This window comes from Colletotrichum tamarilloi, assembly GCF_030869305.1.
Source record: "Colletotrichum tamarilloi strain Tom-12 chromosome Unknown Scaffold_45.1, whole genome shotgun sequence".
NCBI lineage: Eukaryota > Fungi > Ascomycota > Sordariomycetes > Glomerellales > Glomerellaceae > Colletotrichum > Colletotrichum tamarilloi.
The window spans coordinates 3131-24954 of record NW_026849428.1 but is presented as its reverse complement, the minus strand read 5'-3'; the positions used below and the strand labels follow the sequence as shown (position 1 = coordinate 24954).

The 21824-nt window shown below is 52.4% G+C and overlaps 11 protein-coding genes across 11 annotated transcripts; 3 read left to right on the top strand and 8 right to left on the bottom strand.

Moving 5' to 3' along the window:
- Window positions 1-12: 12 nt before the first annotated feature.
- Window positions 13-1518, bottom strand: CTAM01_10157 (benzoate 4-monooxygenase cytochrome P450; the record flags this gene model as incomplete). Its single annotated transcript, XM_060526173.1, has 6 exons — window positions 13-90; window positions 153-251; window positions 300-473; window positions 546-779; window positions 847-910; window positions 983-1518. 6 exons carry the CDS (start codon window positions 1516-1518, stop codon window positions 13-15), a joined length of 1185 nt encoding a protein of 394 aa, XP_060379118.1.
- Window positions 1519-2390: 872 nt separating this feature from the next.
- CTAM01_10156 (longiborneol synthase) lies at window positions 2391-3458 on the top strand (the record flags this gene model as incomplete). Its single annotated transcript, XM_060526172.1, has 3 exons — window positions 2391-2630; window positions 2683-3146; window positions 3212-3458. The coding sequence occupies 3 exons, from the start codon at window positions 2391-2393 to the stop codon at window positions 3456-3458; spliced, it is 951 nt and encodes a 316-aa protein (XP_060379117.1).
- A 917-nt stretch (window positions 3459-4375) lies between these two features.
- Window positions 4376-5681, bottom strand: CTAM01_10155 (cytochrome c/c1 heme lyase; the record flags this gene model as incomplete). Its single annotated transcript, XM_060526171.1, has 2 exons — window positions 4376-4649; window positions 4741-5681. The coding sequence occupies 2 exons, from the start codon at window positions 5679-5681 to the stop codon at window positions 4376-4378; spliced, it is 1215 nt and encodes a 404-aa protein (XP_060379116.1).
- Window positions 5682-6558: 877 nt separating this feature from the next.
- Window positions 6559-6945, top strand: CTAM01_10154 (uncharacterized protein; the record flags this gene model as incomplete). Its single annotated transcript, XM_060526170.1, has 1 exon — window positions 6559-6945. The coding sequence occupies one exon, from the start codon at window positions 6559-6561 to the stop codon at window positions 6943-6945; it is 387 nt and encodes a 128-aa protein (XP_060379115.1).
- Window positions 6946-8429: 1484 nt separating this feature from the next.
- CTAM01_10153 (uncharacterized protein) lies at window positions 8430-8900 on the bottom strand (the record flags this gene model as incomplete). Its single annotated transcript, XM_060526169.1, has 2 exons — window positions 8430-8746; window positions 8813-8900. 2 exons carry the CDS (start codon window positions 8898-8900, stop codon window positions 8430-8432), a joined length of 405 nt encoding a protein of 134 aa, XP_060379114.1.
- A 602-nt stretch (window positions 8901-9502) lies between these two features.
- Window positions 9503-9772, top strand: CTAM01_10152 (uncharacterized protein; the record flags this gene model as incomplete). Its single annotated transcript, XM_060526168.1, has 1 exon — window positions 9503-9772. A coding segment is annotated over one exon (270 nt), but the record flags the coding sequence as incomplete, so codon positions are not given.
- Window positions 9773-13848: 4076 nt separating this feature from the next.
- On the bottom strand, window positions 13849-15282 carry CTAM01_10151 (uncharacterized protein; the record flags this gene model as incomplete). Its single annotated transcript, XM_060526167.1, has 1 exon — window positions 13849-15282. The coding sequence occupies one exon, from the start codon at window positions 15280-15282 to the stop codon at window positions 13849-13851; it is 1434 nt and encodes a 477-aa protein (XP_060379112.1).
- A 497-nt stretch (window positions 15283-15779) lies between these two features.
- CTAM01_10150 (diphosphomevalonate decarboxylase) lies at window positions 15780-17013 on the bottom strand (the record flags this gene model as incomplete). Its single annotated transcript, XM_060526166.1, has 2 exons — window positions 15780-16893; window positions 16952-17013. 2 exons carry the CDS (start codon window positions 17011-17013, stop codon window positions 15780-15782), a joined length of 1176 nt encoding a protein of 391 aa, XP_060379111.1.
- A 773-nt stretch (window positions 17014-17786) lies between these two features.
- CTAM01_10149 (uncharacterized protein) lies at window positions 17787-18734 on the bottom strand (the record flags this gene model as incomplete). The annotated part of the gene is made up of 1 exon (XM_060526165.1): window positions 17787-18734. The coding sequence occupies one exon, from the start codon at window positions 18732-18734 to the stop codon at window positions 17787-17789; it is 948 nt and encodes a 315-aa protein (XP_060379110.1).
- Window positions 18735-20126: 1392 nt separating this feature from the next.
- Window positions 20127-20429, bottom strand: CTAM01_10148 (uncharacterized protein; the record flags this gene model as incomplete). Its single annotated transcript, XM_060526164.1, has 1 exon — window positions 20127-20429. The coding sequence occupies one exon, from the start codon at window positions 20427-20429 to the stop codon at window positions 20127-20129; it is 303 nt and encodes a 100-aa protein (XP_060379109.1).
- Window positions 20430-20450: 21 nt separating this feature from the next.
- Window positions 20451-20893, bottom strand: CTAM01_10147 (uncharacterized protein; the record flags this gene model as incomplete). Its single annotated transcript, XM_060526163.1, has 2 exons — window positions 20451-20563; window positions 20845-20893. 2 exons carry the CDS (start codon window positions 20891-20893, stop codon window positions 20451-20453), a joined length of 162 nt encoding a protein of 53 aa, XP_060379108.1.
- Between the last annotated feature and the right edge of the window lie 931 nt (window positions 20894-21824).

Sequence of the window (21824 nt, the reverse complement as noted above, 5' to 3'; positions counted from 1 at the left end):
CTGCCTGCTTTCCTAATACACTTTCCTACGATCGGAGATTTTTACAAACATTTCAGCATCCGAAGGCTGGAATTCAAAGTTCCGAATGAGCTAACGCATAGGATTAGCACAAGCAGCCGTATCGTGCAATCAGATCAGGATGAATTGCTCACCTGGACAAATATCTTGTTCAATTCCAAGAAAGCCACAGACTTGCCTGTGCATCGCCATCGGCCAGCGCCAAACACGAGCTCAGTCTGTTTCTTCCACGACTTGACCGTCTCAGCATCGGCCTCAAGCCATCACTCAGGCCGGAATACCTCAGCATCTTGGCCAAAGAGTCTCTTGTCGTGGGTCGCCGACGTCACGTCGTGCCCAATCCTGGTGCCTGCAGGCAGCTTGATACCATTATAGATATCACCCTCGGGCCCAACCTGCTTCATTACCAGACCAGCAAAAGGTGGTTTCACACGGAGGGACTCGTATATGATTGCCTGTTTTCGACAATGATTAGTAGACGGTTTCAAGGTAAACTGAACAGACCGGCTCTTCCTACTCTGACTTACTTGAAGATATGGCAGTTCCTGAGCTTCTTTATATGTGATGGGGTCTGATATCCTTCCTTCTGAGACTGCGTCCTCAACCTCCTTTATAAGCGACTCATACACAGAGAGGTCAGAAAGAATATAGAGCATCGTCCATTTTATGGCCTTTGCTGCTGTGTCAGAGCCAGCAACCATCGGGAACATGATTTCGGACTGTGCTGAGCGCTGATCAAGGCCGCGACGTATGAATGACCCCTGTCGAGTTCGCGTTAGTGGACTACAAAAGTCTCTTTAGGCCATCTTAAAGCAGTTGATAACTTACAAGTAAGTCAGGCTCATCCTTCCCGTCAGGACCAAATCGAGCGGCAACGTGTTCTTTGGCAAGTCTGTCCACATTAGTTTTGTTATTCTGGCAGAGGCGACGGAACAAAACATGCATAGCAAATGCAAAGACTTACCCCATGATCTTTCCAAAGCCATTCTTATCTGTAGCCTTGGGGCCAAGAAGCCGTAGAGCAATATCCGATGTGAAAATCCGTTGGAGCGGCGGAATATCCGTGAAGAACTGCAAGATGTCTATGGCCAAGTTTGACATAGCAACCAACCCAAAGACGTCTGAATTTTTCCGAAGAAGCCCAAGGGGCTGTCCGAACGACATCCTCGAGCGAGCATCCATAGCGTAGTAGTGCGCCAGTCGACCAAAGTCAACAGGCTTCTGCTCCGGAAGCCCTTTGCTCTCTGCATTTTCTGCTCCCAGAGGAGAGAGCTTGGTGGCATAACTTTCTCGAATCAAGCTCATCAAATCCGATATACCGGAGTCAATACTGGCTTCTAACCCAGGAATATCTTTGCCTTGGTATCCCGGTTGAAGCTTTGTTCTCAAGGCATGATGGACAGACTTATCGAGTACGCTGCCCATCATATCGTGATATGGGTCCAGCCGGGTGGCTTTGTACCAGCTGCTCCGTCCATAAGTTGACTTGGCCGCCGACATGCGCCTGATGAGTTGTACATCAGACGTAATCAAGTCATTGGGGCCAATGCGGACAAGCTCGCCATATTTTGTCGATAGGTTAACGTACTCTAGGTACCCTCGAGAGCCTCGAGTGCGGATCCGAAACATAGACCAATAAGATAGGGAAGAGAGAAAAGGGCCAGGGATATGCGATAAACGAAACCACGATCTCAAGGTGGTGATAATCAAGTACACGGAAACTATGAGACCGAGGAATTGGCCAAGCGATTTCCAAGGTAACGTAATTGCGGACTGATACAGTAGAGGAAGCATTTTCTCGATATAAAATTGTCAAGGACGACTCGAAATGAGAAGCGGGGATGCCTTCCGATTGAAGAAGACGAATACAGAGTTTAGGCATCACTTTAGAACTTGCTATAAAGCAGGCAGAAAAATCAATATTTCCAGTCCATTTTGGTACCCCTTGTAACCCAACACCCATGATAATATTGAAGGAGTGGATATCGCGATTATCCAGGGCTAGACCGGCTTACGCCGAGCTAGCGCGCTGCGTCGCTGACCGTAAGCTCGCACCGACAACCTATGATAAGACGAGCTGAGAACTATTAGTGTGATGGGGATGCATTGATTCCTTCCTTCCGCATACCGTGGGGCCTCATGTCTGCAAGATGGAAGATTTGAGGCAGCCAATATGCCCCTTTGCGGCGGTGAAGAGACAGGGTCCATTCCGTGTATCCGTACTGATCAATGATATTCAGGCTGTATGACTCGGGGTGGCTCCTCTTCAAACGACAAAGACTTGAAAAGATACAGTGGGCCTTGTCTCCTCCACTGGTTGGTGAACTCGGACTTTGATCAGCATCACAGACTGCAGCCTATGTGATAGCAATATGCTTCAACCACCGATGGTAGTCCAGACCGATCAACTTGATCAAGGCGCGGATCTTCGGCAAACGCTGTCATGTCTGATCCCCACGTTTCTAAATGCCATCAACTACGTCTCGCCTCCAGAAGTTGACAAGAAAGCATTGAGGACAGCTCTCCTCGACAGAGCTCTCCGGGGCGGTGTCCATCTCGAAGCCGACGATGCCTCGCAAATGCGATTCGAGGCCGGACTAGCTGTCGCTGCCGTAGGCTCTACATTAACGTGCTCCCCTTGACACTTCTGAACTCTCTCGATAGGAAATGTATCCTCTCCACCCCCTCGAAGTCCAGATCCACATCGGTCTCTTCACCTGGTACGGCTTCATCATCGACGACAAGAACGTCGAGCTAGGGCCAGACCTAGAACAATTCCAGACACGGCTTCTGATGGGAGAACAGCAGCCCTCGGCAATTTTACAAGCTTTTGCCGAAGTGCTCAAGTCGACGAAGAAGTACTACGACCCAATAGTCGCCAACTTAATCGTGCTATCCGCTCTAGCCTTTGTCAACTCCAACGCTATTGAGATCCGGCCGCAGTACCACACAATCGTCCTGTCAAAAGAGACAGTCAGCTGGCCCTACTATTTTCGAGATAAAGAGGGCCTTCCAGAGGTGTATACCTATTTCTGCTTCTACAAGGAGACATGTCCGGATATCGCGTGCTTCCTGCCGGCTGCGCCCGAGATGGGCAAGTTTATCAATCTGACCAATGACATATTATCGTAAGTGCTCGTCCCTTCACTTATGATGACCGAAAAGCATCTAGAATCCTAACATGGAATTGCAGATTTTACAAGGAGGAAAAGGCAGGTGAAATCAGGAACTATATCCATAAACAAGCCTTGAGTCTAAACCAAAGTCCCTTGTCTATACTAGAATCCGCCATTCTGGAAACCGTAGTTGCGTACAATCGGTCCAGGGCAATTCTGAAGAACAGTCATCTGTACGAGGGCATATGGCACGCTTACGCCATGGGATATGTAGCTATGCACTTGAATACCCGGCGCTACTACCTTTCTGAGATAGTACCGTAGATTTCTCTGCCGCCTAATAAACCTTTCTTCAATCCAAAGTATAGCATACTGTATAGATAGTCACGTTCTCCACAAATGACAACTGAGTAACTTTCTATATTGGAGTCTCGTTTAGCACCAGGCACAAATCCCCGGCGCCATGGTGCCAAGTAACGTCGGACTGGCTGCGGGTGTTCGGCTCTTACAGGATCCCGATCTTCGCCCCCGGGCCCCTGCAGCCGTCGCTGTCCATGTCGAGACCGGAACCGAAAGCGGGCGTGCGCGCGTCGGGATGCGTCTGGGTTTCCACGCCTGTTATTATTCGCGCGATGACGTGCGAATTGCATTTCGTGGGTGATTTCTCATTGTTGATGGCGTTCTCCGAGGCACCCTAAGATGATGTGCAAAATATACTGTTGAGAACTTGGTAGATAAGACTTCCAAGCAACAGGGGCCCATACGAAATTTTGAGATGGGATCTCAGCCCTCAGCTCTTTACCTTCCCCCAGATAACTATTAGTAGTGAGAGAACGGCTTCGTTTGAACGATTTCCGATTGTCCCATTCACATATAAACTGCAGAGTCATTCTTGGGTTACATCTCGGAGTGAAAATGTTTCCTCGAGATGTCGGAGGAGTGACAGAGCATATCTGCCTTCGCGGACTTTGATAGTGACGAGAGTTGGTTCGTTCCAGCTGAGGCTGCAATGTCATGGTTGCATCCATTTCAGTCGACAACGTCGTGAAGAGATTGTCTGAAATTGAGTAGTTCTTTCTTGGTGGTCCCTGGGATATCCTTTCTACAAGACAAGATAGATACGCCAGTCCCAATGCTGCAAGTATTTGTACATTATTACACATCTTTATACACTCTCAACCGCCTCTCGCGTAGGGAAAGCCATCAGAGCCCAGACGGAAGCGGTCCAATGCCCTCCTCTCTCAAGCTAACCCAACACCCCTCAAAGCCCTCATCTTTACGCCCTCCCAGCTATTCAGCTTCGGCCTCACGTCCAGGTAGAAGCTGGGCTTGCCGCGTGCGTCGGGGCGTCCGGCGTAGAAGTCAATGACGTACTCGACCTGTACGCCGCAGCGGTCGACGACCCAGTCGTGGCGGTCAAAGGGCGGGGTGTAGCCCAGCAGGGTATTCACGCGCGCCTTGGGGGACATGTTTGTGCTGAGGCCGAGGAAAGAGTGTAGTTTGGGGCCGTCGCAGCTATGGGCTTGTGTTAGGTCTCTTCTACTTCGTTCTTTGATGGTGGACGGGCTGGATTGAATCTAGAACCATGGTAGGAGACATGACTTACGCTGTGCCTTCGAGGTAAGGCGCCTCCCACTCTTTAATTTCCTTCCACGCCCTCTCGTTGACGGCATTGTGAATCGGCACCACGGTCGCCATGTCTTGCGCGCGGGTATCGTGGCCCTTGCGCTTCATGGCGTCAAAGAACATCTTTTGGGAAGGGTATATCCAGTTCCCCGTCGCCTCGTCCGAGCCCGTTTCCTGCTCGTGGTTGGAGGGGCGGCTGGTGCCCGGGTACGCTGACGTCGCAGTCCTAGGAATCGTCGAGACTTCGCGCTCGGTGTCGAGGCCTGATTTGGCGGGTGTGGATGGTGGGAGGTCTGGTGTGTTTGATTGTGTGATTATTGCTGATGAGGTGAAGGGGATGTAGGACTTTAAGGACTGCGCCCATGATTGCGAGGGCTGTGGTGATGATGGCGCGGCTTCGAGAGTGTGGTGGGGGTGTGGTGTGTGAGGATTTGAGGAACCGTTCGCGGCGGAGGCGGTGCGGGCTTGTTCGAGCCAGGCTTCGCGGGATTTGTGGTCTACGGGACAGACTTCAGCGGCGGCATCGGCGGAGGCGGCGGGAGCTTGTGTCGCGGGGGCGTTCGTAGACGTTGGCGGCGGCGCCGAGGAAGAGGAGAAGGGCGTCAGAGACAGTAGAGACTGCGTCCAGGACGATGATGACTGCGCATCCTGGGACTGTGGTGACCCCGCCTGGGTCGGGGGTATCGGGTGCGGCGGGTGAGGAGGTTGCGCAGCGTCTGGGTTCGCGGCGCGGGCGTGCTGGAGCCAGGCTTCGCGGGCCTTGTGGTCGACGGGGCACGTCTCGGGTGCGGCGCCGTTGCTGGAGTCTGACATTGTGTGGTGAGGATGGTCTTCGTAGTCGATTGCGACGGAGGAGGATATGGTAGCTGCTGAAGGTTGGAAGCGGGTTAGGAAAACGAGGTCTACGAGATCGGCGTTCATTGTGGAGGTTTGGTATGTAGTTGAGTAAAGGTTGTATGGTTCATACCAGTCAGAGATATCCAGCAATGGAAGCCCTCGAAGAACGAAGGCAAAGAGATCTGATCCTTTATGAACCCCTCGATAGGTTTGGCGGCTTGATAGGTAACCAGATGCGGGACGGGGGCCTAGATCCAGAACCCGGGGATAGGGTTGCAGTGGTGTTTCTTTCTTTGTTTGTCTAGATCTTGGGGCGTCGTAGCTGGGAGGGGTCTTGCGACGGGAACCGCATTGAATGTCTGCGTTGGCGCAGCTGAAAGCCCAAGGGAGAGGGCGCGTTCGTTTCGTTGGTTCTTGGCTGGTTTCGTGAAGGGGGTTGATTCACGATTCCGCGACGAACGAGCGGGATGCAACGACTTTTTAGGTGGAGACTTTTTCTGTCTGTGTCTTCCATGCGCATCTGTTAATTTTTATTTTGGGATGATGTGATTGACGCCGTTTGATTGGGCGGTTGGATGATGGGACTGTCTGTCGGGTGCTTCCGATGACGCCGGGATAGCCACGGTCCATGGAAGCTCTGGCGGATTGATGTGTCAGCAAATTCCCGAGCTGCTGGATCCACGATCCGATATTCCACCGACAACCTGTGGCTCAAGCTATCAATATGTGGCTGGTGCATTTACACAGAGATCGCCTCAGTCAAGCCTGTTGATGCTATCCCTAGGATTTCTGCCTCGGTGAGCTTTAGTGCTTACTACCACGTGATACTACGTAGGTTCTCTCTACTTAGCATGATCTGTTGATGAAAAGAAAGTCGGAATAGATTCGTGCCGTCAGACTACCTTTAATTCTATTGATATTGCTGTTGGATGCCTTGGGTAAAGTCAAAATGCAAGCAACCATGTCGCGCCAGTTCAGACTCCCCCATCTATTCCCGCTATTCGTCGCAATCGCCCACGCCATCGGCGGCATCGTCCCATTCTTCGCCCAAGATGCTGGAATTCGTTCCTTCGGGCTGCCAGAAAGATTCGCAGAGTCACCCATAGCACAGTCGTGCTTCATCCTCGACGGCGCCCGCCTATCTGTCCTAGGGATGGTCCAGCTAATCATGTATCTTCGCGGGGACTACGTGGGGGTAGACATCGTCATGGCTTTGCTGGTGTACGTTGGGCTCGTTGACGGGTATGTTTGCTGGCGGGAGGGTGAGCTGGGATCAGCTATGTTTAGAGCCACGTCGGGGATTGTTATTGGGGCATGGGGTATGTTGGGATTGACTTCCAAGCTGTAAATAGTTTGAGATTACCTGTATTTCTCAGAAGGAAAGGTAGAAGAATCTGATTTAGATATACGATGTAAGTACCTGCAAGACGATATTTCCTCCAAGGCGGACCGAATTCCAAGGACATCTAGTCGTACTTTTGCTCCTGTGAGTGGCTATAGCCATTGTTCACATGTGTTTCTTTCCTCTGATTGTCTTCCATAGACCATGAGAGCCTCATAGTTGAAGCAACCGCAAAGCGGTCCTTGATATCATTGAGATTCATAAAATCATTGTACATCTAGACACGTACGGGTGCCATTCTGCACGGACCAGCAACCGACGTCAAGCCTCGGACACAGCTCACAATGCAAAAAATCGGTGGCTGAGGCTCCAAGCTCGGGTGGACGCTGGCAAGTCGGCTACCTCGGGAATTGACGGAAGCGGGTAGCTCAAGCCTCCAGGAATCTATCGGATGAATTTTACGTCCAAGCTGCCTTTTTGCTTAGGTGCCCGGTAGCTAACCTTAGGATACCTAGTTATAACACCTGCATGTGCCTATAGAAACAGACCAGAACTTCCCCATGGGCCAAGGGAAACCAAACGTGGCACGATTTCCCCAAGCTGTTCCCGGAGCTACGGACGCAGGGTGCGCGTTTCTCCAAAGCTGCGGGAGAGAGAGCCTATCACATGCGGGCCAACTAGGTGGTAAGCCGCGCCTGCTAAGCATTGGCTCGTAGTTCCGAAAGACGGTTACATTACATTAGCTGCAGGTGCTTCACATAGACTCTGAATAGTCTCAGGGAAGCATCATCACATGGGATTGATTTCAATGAAGCTCGGCTCGGCACACATGATTACGAAAAGAGTTCGGAAGATGTTGAAGTAAACTTGCTTTTATGCACGGGGTCTGTTGGTGTGGTGACGAGTCTAGACTATCGGTACAGGATCCTGACGTCGACGATAAAAGGAAAAGTTGAATACTAGGTATAGAAAATGGCCAAAGCAAGAGACAGGTCTTTGATGCCTGTGTCCGCTTGGGTGTTGGATGAACTCTCAGTAGAAACTCCCATAGTATCCCAGCAAAGCTTCTTACTTGACGGATGGGAATCGCTTCCACTGTAATGGATATCACGAAGCCGCCATAGTAAATCGCTTTTGTAACTTTTCCCTTGCCGTTGGTCACGAGCGTGCCGTGACGAATCAATATTGCCGACTGTTCCGTGTCCTGCCGAAGGCCCCAATCCCGGGAGCTTTTGTGGTCGGCGATCTACGCGGAGGGTGGGATGTCCACCGTCGCTGTAATCTCGTCGTTTCGTACACACGTGTTGTCATCGCCTACTTCTGTGAACCTCGCCAACTCTCCACTCCGTTCCGTCTCTTCCTCGTCTCCGCGCCATCATCGCTCATTTTTTCGTAGTCCAGCCCGCGGATGTCATGGTAAATAATGTCTCCCTTAACCGTGAGGTCACAAGGGCGCGTTCCGTTTTCCGTTCGTCGTTCCGACATCACACTCAGCCGAAGAGGGCAGCGCCGCCGGACTCGACAGCCTCAATCTCAGCCATGTCGAGGGGCTGGCGGCGGAAACGGGCAGGGAGCTCGGAGCGGTCGAAAGCGACGCCAGAGGGGGGAACGACGGAGCCGAGCTGGTGGCCGGTAGAGCCGCCTACGCCGGAGCCGATGGTGCGCTGGAGGGGACCGTGCTGCTGGGCGTGGTCGCGGTAGGAGCTGAAGCTGGTGTGCTTGGGGGAGGCGGAGCCGTTGCCAAAGTTGGCGGGAAGCTTGCCGGTGGGCGAAGCTGGGTGAGGCGCGGGGCTGTGGTCGATGGAAGCTGGTGAGGTCTTGTTAGTATCGTGGGAACGGACGTTGGTGAGGACTTCTGGTAGAGCAGACGTACAAGGAATGGAGCGGCGGCCAAGGAACTTGATGCTCGGGGTACGCTCGGCGTGAGCGGCGGCCTGGCGGAGGACTCTGGTAGCGAACATTTTGAGGGTATAAAAAATGAGTCGAGTGGGAAAGGTCTCGAAAGATATGCTGGAGTGGTGATTCCGAAAGGGTCCGAAGCTCGTCCGTTGGTGTGGGCGGTGGTGGACCGAAATGTGTAGGAGGGAAAACGAAGTTTGGTGGTTGAGCTCTCCTCCTCGCCTGTGATGATAAAGCTGGGGTGTGTGCGGTACGCGCTAGCGACGGGTATCAAGGGTGGTTATAAACTTTTGGGTGCCTGTGGCTTTTTGTGTATTTGACGGAAATGCAATTGGGGTGTCTGGCGCGTGGCAGAACTTTATCAGCAGGGAGGAGAGCGATTTGGTCGGTTTTGGTGTTGAAGGAGGGAAGAAAATGAAGAGGTGAGAAGAAGGAAGAGAGGAACCAAAGGCGGGAAGGCTGATATGGAAGGCAGACACGTCTTATTTCAGTAATCAGCACTGCACGCTGCACAGAGGTATGGGGAATTTTCTTCACAGGCCGAGAGACACCGCGCCGCCTCCGCCGCCGGCCGTGCCCGCCTGCTTCTGAGGTACCTCTACCATCCTGGCGGCGGCGTCTGGCGCTCTCTCACACACTCTCTACGCAGCAATGGTAGTTTTTTTTTTTCTTTTACTCCTCCAAGGTTCCATTCTGTGTTACAACGCTCGGTTGGGGGTTAGCTGGTGGGTTCACTGGGTTGGGTGTCGCTGCACGGCCTGCTCACCACAGCCAGATGGGCGGCTTCGGGAGGAAAGGCGACAGGGAACGGACAGGGAGGCAGGGGATGGCAGGCCGAGCTAGCGGTGCACGCTGCAATGTGCATGGTGCCATGGTGGTAATGGGTGGTGGAGGTGGAGGGAGAGGAGCACAGGAGCACAGGAGTACAGGATGAAGGCTGCAACGGAGGAGGGGAACAGACGATGGGGGTGAATCTTGTTCTCATGTCTTAGCGCGTCAGCCCCGAAACCCGAACCTCGGGCAGTGATTCCCGTTGTCAAACAAGTCTTGGAGTTTCTAGAGACTCTGGATGTGGTGTCCAGAGTTGCAAGCCCCGAGGAGACTCTCGGTTCGGCTGAGGAAAAGTTGCCATTGTCTCTTGGAAGTTGCAGTCCAGGCGAGGTTTGCTACATGATCAGAATCAACAATGTCCTCTCTTTCTCCCACATCTTGTTGCTATGGTCAATAGTTGAGCAGGAACATGGAGCTCCTCATGGGCTCTTGGGCTGCCATTCTCACGCAACTCGACCCAACTCGACTCGGTGACATTCGAAATCTTACAAACCTCCATTTCTAACAATCGTCTAATGTGCTCCTCCCCCGTTTCAGGCAATCTCCACAAACCCCAAGCGTCCTGGCTCGCGTCCCCAAGTTCCAACGTCGGACCGACCACGCCATTTCCAGACCACCTGCGGGGGACCTGCATAGGTATTGGACAATGAGACGCCGTCCACATTTGGGAACCCCGAACGCGTGGGAATCCAGCGGTCCCCGATCCCTTGCTTGTTGTCGGTCTTTGACTTGGGTCTATCCAGTCTCCAAAATGTCCTAACTCAATGACAATGATCTGTCTAGGACTCCAGATTCCAGAGCCTAGAGGTGTTCACTCTTCAACGAACAACTGCCCCTCCTCGTCGTCACTCCTCCGCTCTTCCGTCGAGTCGGAGCCCAGTAATTAATCACTCTGTTAACTAAAGTCTAACTAGTGTTAGTTCTCCGCCCTGAGTAGCCCTGACCGCTGACAGGACCTCAGTGACAGGCCACCGCCGCCGCCGCCGCCGCCAACCAGCGGACAGCCAGCCAGTCGCCGTAATGCGGGACACATTGATTTTACACGTGAATTGCACCTTATCTCTGAGCTCCCGCGTCATGGCACCGGCATCGAACCATTTTCCCCTCCTCCACCCATGCGAAAAAGTCTCCATGTCCCCATCGTACAGAGACAACGGGGACCAAAGTCCACACACACTAAATTCAAGAGTCGGATATCCGTATTCAGAATGTGAAAAACACACCGTCTCAGCCTTTTGGGGTATGTGATTGCAATTTCGTCTCTTGTGCTCAAAACCGTTTCTTGGCGGCGGCAACTTTCATATCTGCTGTAAGGAGTATCCTTTGTCTAGCTAGACTCTACCTAGATTACGGATACTTGACGTGGCCGACGAGGAATCCCACTCATCGAACAGACATTGTTAGAACCGCAGCATCGCAAACCCGGTCTCTTCTGAGCCAAGCAAAATTTCAATCTGCATTTCGGCATACCACCTCACCTAGGGCAATAAGCTCTCGAGGTCTGCCAAGACACATTTTCGTCCGACCTTTTGTGCGAGCGAAACCGAGCTCCAGTGGTCACCCTTGAACTTCCCCAGACTTCTGGCACAAGCCCAAAATCTGGAGATTAGACTTTTTTGCGACTCTGCAGTGTCTCTCCTGCTCTCCCTGGACTCCAATGTTTGTACACTGTCTTGACTGTCACTGTAACATGCTACCAACCCCCCAGGGCACTCGGCCGCGAGTGACAACAACTGCCGCGGTGTCCCGCGGTGCGGCGGTCGGTGTTCGGGATTTTTAGCCTATTGGTAGCTGTAGCCTGTTAGGCCTGCTTGGGATTCGGGAGATCAGTGATCAACATGGCGCGGGGAAAGGGAAGGGGGAAGGGAAGGGATGGTGATGCGACGACCCCAAGGGACCAAACCCATTGGCGAATTAGCAGTATTATCAATATTATCAATCAACTGAAAGCGCCGGGGAACGGTTCGCGAGGACAAAATGTCACATCCGGGGGAACCGGCGATACGCGATACTTTGGGGAAAACTGAGTGAACAAGACGAAGAAGGCAACTGTTCAGCAAGGAATACGCAGTCCTCCTCCATGCTTCCCGATCCCGGTCCATCCACACCGCAACACCCACGAAACCTCTTCACGCCCAAAAGGGACAGGACTCGCAGTGTAGGAGAGTCTCTTCGACGGAGATGGGCGCTCTGCATCGAACGATTCTGCGGGCGACCGGGACATGATCTTGAACCAGCCAGTTGGCACGAAACCGCGACCGAGACACAACTTCTTCGCTTCTCTTCAGGCAGAGCACGCGAGCAACAGAAAGAGAGGGTGTCCTCGTCAATGAGACTTGGTCTCGCTGATGTGCGAGCTCTCTGCCGGTCGTCACATCTGTACGGAGTACATCTGCCTCCCCCGGGCAGTTTTTGCCCAACACGGCAAACCCTTCCCACCGGATCTAAGCAAGCCCACCTCCAACTGAAGTCCAGCAAGCCGGACAAACCACAGCGAAGCCAGGAGTGACAGACAGAAAGACCAGCTGCAAGTTCAAACCCCCACGGCACGGACGCTGGGGAAGGAGAGGTGAGGTTGCAGCAGACGGCCAGCAGAGTGGACTTGGGATCCCGGGCCCTGCATTGCATTGCATCAGCGCCGCTTGCGCCGCTTGCGCGTGCGGCGCGCTGCTCTGTGTGCCTGTGTGGGAGTCTGTCTGCCCTTCCCGCCGGGGCCCTGGCCGGTTTGAAAGGGTTCTGGATGGTTACCGGGCCGGCTAACGAGGTAAGACGGCGCGAATTGCAAGCCGCTGGGCACGTTTTTTCCTTTCTTGGTGGGTTTTGGTCTCGTTGGGTTGCTTGTCTGTTACTAGTGTTGCCTCGACTAGAATTACCTTCTAAAATGGGCGGCTACTGTGAACCTTTGGCGTCTGTAGCTCTCTTCTGCATAGGAGAAGACGCTCGGCTCCGGTTCTTGCTACTTTTTCTTTCGGTACTGTCCTGTGTAGGATTTCTTGATCAAGAGCCTTTCCTGAATTGCGACTTGTGGATAGGGCTAGCTTTCCACCATCAGTGAACTGCCCGGACTTCTCTCTCTGCCAATGTCTCCATGATCCATCTCCCTCTCCAACCGATGACGTGCTCCCGAAATTAAAACGTCTATTCCCCCCTGCCTGCCGTCTTCAAGAACCGAAAGCCGGGTGTCGAACCATTCCCGGCGCGAATCGCGCTGTGGGATTGCCACTCACTATATCCGTAGCAGTCCATCCCGATCCCGGTTGTACGCAATAGCACACGGAGCACCCGCCGCACCGGAGGTGTGGACGTCTACTACGCAGTATGGTGGTCCGATAACGGCGGCGCGGCTATAGTATGCTAATTAACTTGATTTGCAAGGCGAGGCGGAGCGCGGAGCCCCCAAAGACACTGCACACAATGCGGCGATTCGTGCGGCTAGGGAAAAGAATTCTTGAGGGTCCGCTTCAGGAAATGGGAAACGCTGAACCTAGTCCCCTGTCGCGCTTCGGGCTGCCTTTCCTTTTTTTCCCTCTTGTCTAGTGGCCTGAATTGGGCAGGCTGCGATGCGATCGGAGCCGAATTGATCTGCATGTCTCCGTTCTGGGGAAGATGATCCTCGGGATCTGTTTCCCGTATTGTCGCTGTCGCTGTTTCGAATTTGGAACTGCTTCATCCCAATTTGGTGTTCAATTCCCATACTCCGTGAGGACATGGTGCAGTCTTTGTTGTTGCTAACTTGCTGCGAACGCCTTTCTGCCTCGACCAGCTCCGTAATAGGAGTATGTTGCTGGAAATGCACAATGATGTCGGGTTTCGGACATGACCTGGTACGGTCTTCATTCTATTCGACATGGCAAAGGAAGAACAAGAAAGGAAAGGTCGGACAGCCTAAGAAACTTCGAGTAAAGATTGCAACTCAAGGTCACAGTACTTGCATCCTCCTTCTCACCATCGTTCATCAGCCAGACAGCCCTTTGCTTGGTTGTTGTGACATCACTTTCCATCGCAAACAAAGTCCAGTGTACATCGAATTGAGTTGTTCGCAAAAGTGACTGCCTCAGATCGGGAAGAGGGTCACAGGTATCATCAATCATACATCATGAATGTCATCCATCCCAATCACCTAGTTTCCCTTGAGCCAATCATTGTCTCAGCCATTGTCCCTTTGTATATTCCATCAGACTACAGCTCCTTCTTGTCTTCGAAGCCAATGCTGATACGCGGAGCAAAGGCGTCTAGGTTGGGCTCGTTGACATCCCAGCCCGCCTGCTCAAGTGCCTTAGAGTCCAACTTCTCGTTACTTCCGCCAATCTCGATCTCGTCCACGGGAATAGCGCCGTGGAGTAGCTTCTGACTGCCAGTCTTCGAAGCCAAAGTTCTATCGTGGGCGAGCATGGTAGCGTAGTACCATGCCATGAGGGTGTCGATGTCGTTCGCCTCCGTGGGGGACTGGTCCCCCAGGAGTAGGATTCTGATCGTAGCGATGTCTCCTCTCTCGCAAAGGCAAAGAATGAAACCCGGATGAGCCTTCTGACCTGCCTTCTCGGTAGACTGCTGCTTGGGCGTGACAAAGCGGACGCGAGCGCTCTTGGGGTCCGCAGTCATGGCGTGGGCATAGCTCTTGGCAAAGCCAATCTTGGTGATGACCTCCCCGCGATGATCCTTGATAACGGGCGTCCAGAAGACGATACTCTCGCGCGAGGCGACCTGAGCGGGGGAAAGAATCTGCTTCGTCTGCATGTAGTGCTTGAAGAGGATCGTAGCGCGTTGCTGGTTGAGGACGTTGAGCTGAACGCAGCGGACCCCGAGGTAATTCATGCCGAGATGGACAAAGACGAGCACGACCATGAGTGCAAAGACGGCTTCCCTACTCTCAACGTAGCGAACGACGATGGAGCCCACGAGCAGACCGACGAGACCGACAGCGGTCTCCTGAGATGCCTCCTTCGCATTGAGCTCGCTGAGGTTGTTGCGACGAGCAAAGTGCTTGGAAAGAGCGGCCTTACTGGCGCCTGCAGCAACGCCACACATTGCGCGAAGAGCTTCTGCGAGAACGAGGGCGAGGACTTTGGTCCAGGGGTCGAAGTAGGGGCTGAAGAGGTCGAGGAAGAAGGCGCTATCGTTGAAAATATCAGCGAGGTAGCGGTATCTCTTGCACTCTGGCTCAATGACCAGGCCAAAGCGGTAGGCGAAGACAATTGTGGCGACGCGAGAGATTCCATCCTTGAGGATTGTAAGGAGCAGGGCGTATGTCGCGGAAGATGAGGCGTCGCCAACTCCGAGGCCTTGAAGAATGGCCCGATTGGCAAGAAGGCCGGTGATTGTAGAGAAGAAGGCCTGGAGAGAGTCGAAGGTCTGGTAGCCAATGTAATCAGGAGTAACCGAGTCCGGGTAGCCGATTGGCAGGAATGCGTCGTAGAGAATCTGACGCATGTTGGCGAGCCCGGCTGTCGTTGAGGTAGCGAGGGCCGTGGTGAGAGTCGGGATGGTGTTTTGGTGAGACTGGCGCGCAAGTGTTATTTTTTGTGAGGCAGTATTGTGCAGCCAGCGGTGGGTAATTCTTCCGGTTCCATCTCTTTCCTCAATGAGGACTTCTTTCTCCTCGGCTCCTGCCATCCTTTTTCTGGTTTGTTGTTCGTTTGAGGAATCTCGCAGAGGGATGGCCAAGGAAAGAGCGATGTGGCAGGAAGGCAGGAGTGAGGTTGAATGAGAAAAGTGGGTCCGACCTTGAAAGCAAAAGGGAGAACTTTCAGGACGAGGAAATGCTGCCTTGCGATACGTCAACCAGCAATTTCTCTGAAATAAGCTCTCAAAGGCGCTGAGTTCGAGCTGATGTTCTTGCAATCCCGGTTCTTGATTTAATTCCTGTCCAGATGCTTGGAGACTCTGTGCCATGCTCGGCTGGCATACTCAAAGCTGGCGACACATGCCATTTAGAATCGCGAGAGAGTACCCATGAGATATTCACTATTGTCTGTGTCTCACTGACGACACAGTCGCCAATACTAGCAGGAATTCGAAATGGTATTTAATTAGGTGTTTCTATACGCACAAAGAGAACTTTTGAGCAACTTGAAGCTTGTTTAGATGCCGCCAAAAATGGACTAAACAGATCATCGCTTAACCGGCTCACCATCCTCGCCAACAAGGTAAATATCCGACTTAATCGGGCCCTCACCAACGCCAGTCTGGATAACACGGCTGACACCGCTCTGGATGATACCAGCAACAGTCTCGTCCAAGGCCACAGAGGACTTGAGATCCTTGGCGCCCTCCTTCCATCCACCGACGGATCCCAAGATAGGGGAGAAGGCACCAACGACAGCAGCAGCGTTCTCCTCGAGGTAGTAGATGACAGCGTTCGGGCCGGCGTCAAAGGTGTACGCAGCAATAGTCTTTCCAGCAGCAGCGTTGATCTGCTCCACGGCGCGAATGGCGGCGCGCGAGACGTCGTTCATGTAAAAGATGGGAGGGTAGGTATCCGCGCACGAGGAGTGGAACGAGTTGGAGTCGCGCATGGTGACTTCGGCAAACTTTTCGAAGTCGCGCTTGGCAATAGCCTCCTCCATCTCACCCATGTGCTTCGGCACGACCTCGGCGACGCGCTGCTTGAAGAGGCCCGACGTCGCGACCGTCTGCTGCATACCCGAAGTCGACGAGACGCCCTTCTTGGCCGCGCTGACGACCAGGATCAGGGCGCGCATCTCGGGCCAGTGCGACGCCTCGGCGACAAGGTCAGCCTTGGAGTCCGTGCCGTCCGCCTTGTCGCCCATTCTCCACGCGACGTATCCGCCAAACAGACTGCGGCACGCGGAGCCGGAACCCTGTCTCGCGATGAGGGACAGCTCGGAGGGGGACTCGGGGAGCTCGTAGAGGTCGGCGATGGCGCGGACGAGGGCGGCGAAGCCGGCGGCCGAGGAGGCGAGTCCGGCGGCGGTGGGGAAGTTGTTCTCGGTGACGATCTTCAGGGGCAGCTTGGAGAGCTTCGGGAGAGAAGGGGTCTTCTCCTCGAGGGCGGCGCGGCGGGCGCGCAGCTCGCGGAAGCAGGCCTGTGTGCGGGCGCCCGAGACATCGGAGGCTTCGCCGTTAAGGATGAGGCTGTCGCCTTCGGGATAGGAGGCGGAGCAGGATGCCGTCGTCAGGGTTCGGAGGTCGGCTTGGGAGAGGGTGACGGAGAGGGAGCTGTTGGTGGGGAGGTTGAGCTTCGGGTCGCGCTTACCCCAGTACCTACGTTTGTTAGTATTGAGACATTTTGAATACACATCTGCAGCTTGGTATAACACACTTGACAACGGCAATGTTGACAGGTGCCGTGGTGCTGGCACGATAGACCTTGTTGTTTGACATATTGCAATCGAGTCTGCGGTCTGCTAGAGGCGGTCAGTGAAATCTAAGGCGGGGCAAAATTAAATGAGGTGATATTGGGATGCATTGAGAGGCAAAGAGAACTCATACCTTGTGGAAAAGAATGAAGACTTGGGGTATCACAAAGAATAATCAGTACTTGGAACTGTGTTGACTCCCGGAGGTTCGAATCTCTGCGGACAAGAACACTGGGATGGAGTTGGTGATAACTTGGCGGGGTTGCGAAGCTCGTCCCCTCACAAAACAATAGGCAAACAATAATTAGCATCAATTTCCAGGATGGGATTACCTGCGGTCTTTGCCTGAAGAGGCTTAGTGCGGGGTCCTCAGGGGAAATGGCGCTTGGACCCTGCCAAAGATACGTACTCACTCTTCATTCAGTGAATGTCTCACAAGCTGTATTTTCAACTTCACCTCCCTCATTCACTTGATAACTCAGAAACACATTCACTTTGTTCAGCCTGTTCATATACAACTTGTCGTATGCAAGGCGCAACCATCAGAATTATGCGTCTATGAATTCCAAATTTTGTAATGACCAAACGCCGATGCAATGCTCCAATACTCCAAGCGATCCCAGTTGCCTGATGCAAAACCCCCGTCTAATCATCTAGTCATGTCTCATTGCTCGTATCTCATATGCTCGTCGTCATATCATGAGACTGCTGTGTCCCGTAGTCACCAAGAATTGTAGGGCTTGAGCACCTGGCTCTGTTTCCTTGTGTTGCTTGCCCTCCTCAGCAGGCCTTCATGCTCTACATCATCATGAGCTCAGGAGGAATATTCTCCTTGTTCGACTCCTGTTCTTCATCATTGCAGAACCAGACACTCTGAGCAAGAGTATCTATGGCTTCAATAGCGCTGAGAACAAATGGGTAATCGAAACTGACACTGGCTTGCATCGCAAGGTCTTCAATGTCGTCAACGGTCTCAGGCAGCTCAACCTCCGGCGAACTCTCGTCGACGCTGATGCGGTACCTCAAGAGCTCTTGGCGGCGTATATCCAGCAGCCGCACGATACGGCGAAGGACCTGACGATCTTCGTAGATGAGGGGATCGTGAAGTTGGTCGATGGCGTCGTCCAATGCGAGCATGCGAGCCGAGCGTTCGACTTGCTCGGAAGTGAGGTGTCGGCCTGGGGTACCCTGTTCGGGGTTTGGATGAAGATAATGAAGAGATGCAGAGACTTCCCTATTGCCAGACGCATGCTCTTTGGTCATGGTGGCGGGTAGTCGACCGTAGTGTCTGTTGTGGTCGATTGCTCTGCCCATGATGTTGGGGTGTCGCTCTTGGAGAACGCCGACGGTACCTTGCAGTTCTGGGATTGTGTACCTCGATCCATCTTCGAAGCCGATGTTGATGTCCCCATTGGCTGGACGGAATTTCTCTTCAGACTCATCACAGAAGATGGTAAAGTCATCGTTGCTGAAAGGTTGTTGCTCCTCAGACAGAGTGTTGTCTTCATCATCACCGAAGATGGCGAAGCCTCCACTACTGGTAGATCGTTGGTCCACAGAAGCGCCGCTGTCTCCGTCATCACAAAAGATAGTGAAGTCATCGCTACTGAAAGGCTGCTGCTCATGATGAATAGCGCTGTCTTCGTTGAAAACAGGGACATTGTTAAGCGGCATGCGACGGAGAGTGGTTGTTGTGTCCCCCTGAGCCCTTGAAGCAGAGGAAATAGTAGCTCCGATGGAAGGCATGTTGATTATGGCAATAGAAGTTAAGGTGGGTTGTAAAGAGAAAAGAGCCGCAGCTAAGACAATCTCGGGTCTTTTTGTATAGGAGCCAGAGATATGAGATGAGATAGGCGGAAGTGGAAAGTGAGTGAATCGCCGCAGTAGCCAACTGAGAATGAGATGAAGGAGTAGAGAGTGGATTGTGTTTGCTTGAGGTGAGCCTGCAGAAGGAAAGGAAAAAGAAGCAGGGGATGGGCTGGCTTTTATTCCCAATTCTAGGAGGAAGAAAGTTTTGAAGTGATTTGGTTGAGGCATTGTGGCAGTCAAGGTCCTTCAAGTCCTTGATATCGGAGATAGCAGCCGACGATGTATGTACCCTTAGATCGTAACAGCCGGCTTAGACCGCAACTGTATACCGCAGTACCTTCATGTTCGAAAGCCGTCAAGGTAAATGAAGAATTTCCATAGGGTGAAAGTTAGCCGTGTGGCCTGAAACTTCTTTTTTGACCGTTTCGCCCCAGAGGAAGAATAAATATGTGAGTCAAGTGTTTTGATACCGGGTTTTTCTCAAAGTATCGTGAGTGATTTTGAGGGCATCGTTAGTTAGCTTCAGCGGGCTGGGGGGCCACACACGGGGTTTTATGTCGCACCTTTATAGCAAGGGCTAGAATGAAGAATGACCTTGATGGTGCTGTGGAATAGAGACACCCAGAGGCTGGTCTGATACATCTGGAACTTTTATACAGCACATTTGATCTCCATACCCGAGGTGGGTAGGACTCTAGTAGGCAGTCAGAAGCTCAGCTCATCTTTGCGTTTTGCTGCCAAATGCATTGGAATCGAAAATCAAGTACATTTCTTCGAAAAAAAGCGATTGTATAGACTCACTTCTAGTCTTTCTGACCAATAGGTGGGAAGGTCCTTAGTTCCAAGGAAAGGGTTTTGGGGGCCTGGGGAGGGGGGGGGGGGGTCCGGACCATGAATCTAACAGATCTCAAGAAATGCATCACCGCATATGAACCGTGCGATTACCACCTAACATGAAAATCTCCGTGTTGCAGCCAACGAGGTTAAAGCTACCAGGAAAGAAACCAAACAACATTGACAGAATTCCCTGTCAAAGGGACTCAGAGACGTCGCCTCGTCTGCATTTTGGCTAGGCTGACAGTCGATAACTCTTCGCCATAGGGCTAATGAAAGCCCATCTTGACCTAGTTCTTGATGATCTTCTGCTCAAATCAGTCAAACCTGACCTACTTAGTATACCTTGCAGCACCCACATGGCAATGGTCGCCTACCGCGTCGTCTACCGTGGTTACAACCTAGTGGGCTTTGTCAACCCAAGCATCCCGCATTGCCTCAGGTTGTCCTTTGAAAAGGTGATCGTCCGCGGCATCAGCAACAAAATACAGGACACTAAATTTTGTCGCCTATACCTTTCAAGCTGAAATATGAAGCATTGTCCAGGTACTCTGCCGCGGTTCGAACTTTGAAAGCCCATAAACCATGAGACAGGGGCCAGCGAGCTGTCGTTGGGACACCCGGGTCCGTGAAGACTTTCTCTGCTGCAGCAAAGTCCTGGACTCCCGAGTATCGAGCCAGGCCCTTCTCGGCATCCAAGACGGGGATACCCATAAGATTGTATAATCCATCGATACTAGATACCGCAGCAATGCGGTGGGCGAAAGCAGCAGCGCGGGCGGCAAGTAATTCTGCCATCGAGTTTCCGACAATCCCAACCTACTTCATATTGACGATTGGTAGAGTCTCCAGGAAGTCCAGAACAGGGGAGACGACTGTTTCCCACTCGTGGGTGAAACCGATTCTTTGATAACGGCGTGCACAGATCTGTCCTGGGCCGTCGTAGCATAGCACATTCCAACCACGCTCTAGAATTCCGGCGCCATACTGGTGGTGCATTTCTTCTATTGAGCCATCGTTTCATTACCCAGGACGATGGTCGGCAACTTCTTGTCGGCAGACCTACATGCCGGGAAGAAGATGACGGGTATGTCGAAGCTCGGTTCCTTGACCACGCGCCTATAACCAGGAATAGGCAACCGAGAGTTCGCCTGGTCAAGACACGACGTCTGCTTGTCGCAAGAAGATAGTACGCGAGGATCTTCCTAGTCGCCGTGTAGGTAGAAATCGGTAGCTCTGTAATAGGTAGATGCTCGGAACATGGCGTCGCGGATTGAAACCGGATTCGTCAATTTGTTTGGTGAAGGTTGAGATCAAGAGCTTGTTGAAGAGAGTTAGCTTCTTTGTCATCACCTATGAGTTCGCAATTACGCAAAGAGGCTTATCAAAAGATGACCATAGGCAACTTACTGTTACGTCGGACGACAAGACCATCGGATCGTCAGTAAGTGCGACATTATGAAGCCGGTCATCACGACAACGCCGAAGGGCGAGTAGTTTCCCATCGGGTTCAAGTTGAACAGTCCGCGTTTGCGAAAGTACTTTTACTGGCGAATGATATCCCATCACTTGCTTGGCAGCTTTGGCACATCCGCCTTGAATATTTCTCTAGTTAGGCTCTTTTTCAAGATTGTTCATGCTCGACTATGAGGTAAATAATCCTTGTGAAAGTAGATGTACTCATGTCGATGCCATATTGGAGTTGGTTGATAAGTATGACGATTCGATCCTAGTTCAGTTGTTCCTGCGAAGCATGAAGTCAACCAAGGCATGAGTTAGGAAAAACTAGAGATGAATTTGCTATAGTCCACTTGCACCCGGTGTGATAGTAGGAGATGGCCAACCTTTCAAGGGAATTGAATCCGGATTTGTGGTAACCCCGAGACGCGATGAGTCTCGAAGCCCCTTTTGCTCCCGACACATTGGGAAGGGTTTTTGCACCAACATCAGCGACCCTGACTCGCATATACTAGCCAAAGCCGGCTAACAAGAGCACACAGATACAGCCCACCTACTTAGGAAGACTTCCTAGTCACGTTGGGACGTAGATAGAGAAGTCATGGTTGGTACAACGTGGTCTAGTGGGTTTATTCCGGGTTTATAAACCCATAAGACTGTTCTAAACGACAGGGTCTGGCTATCAAGGAAAACGACTCATCAGGTACGGAAAATAGTCTAATTACACGATGTCCA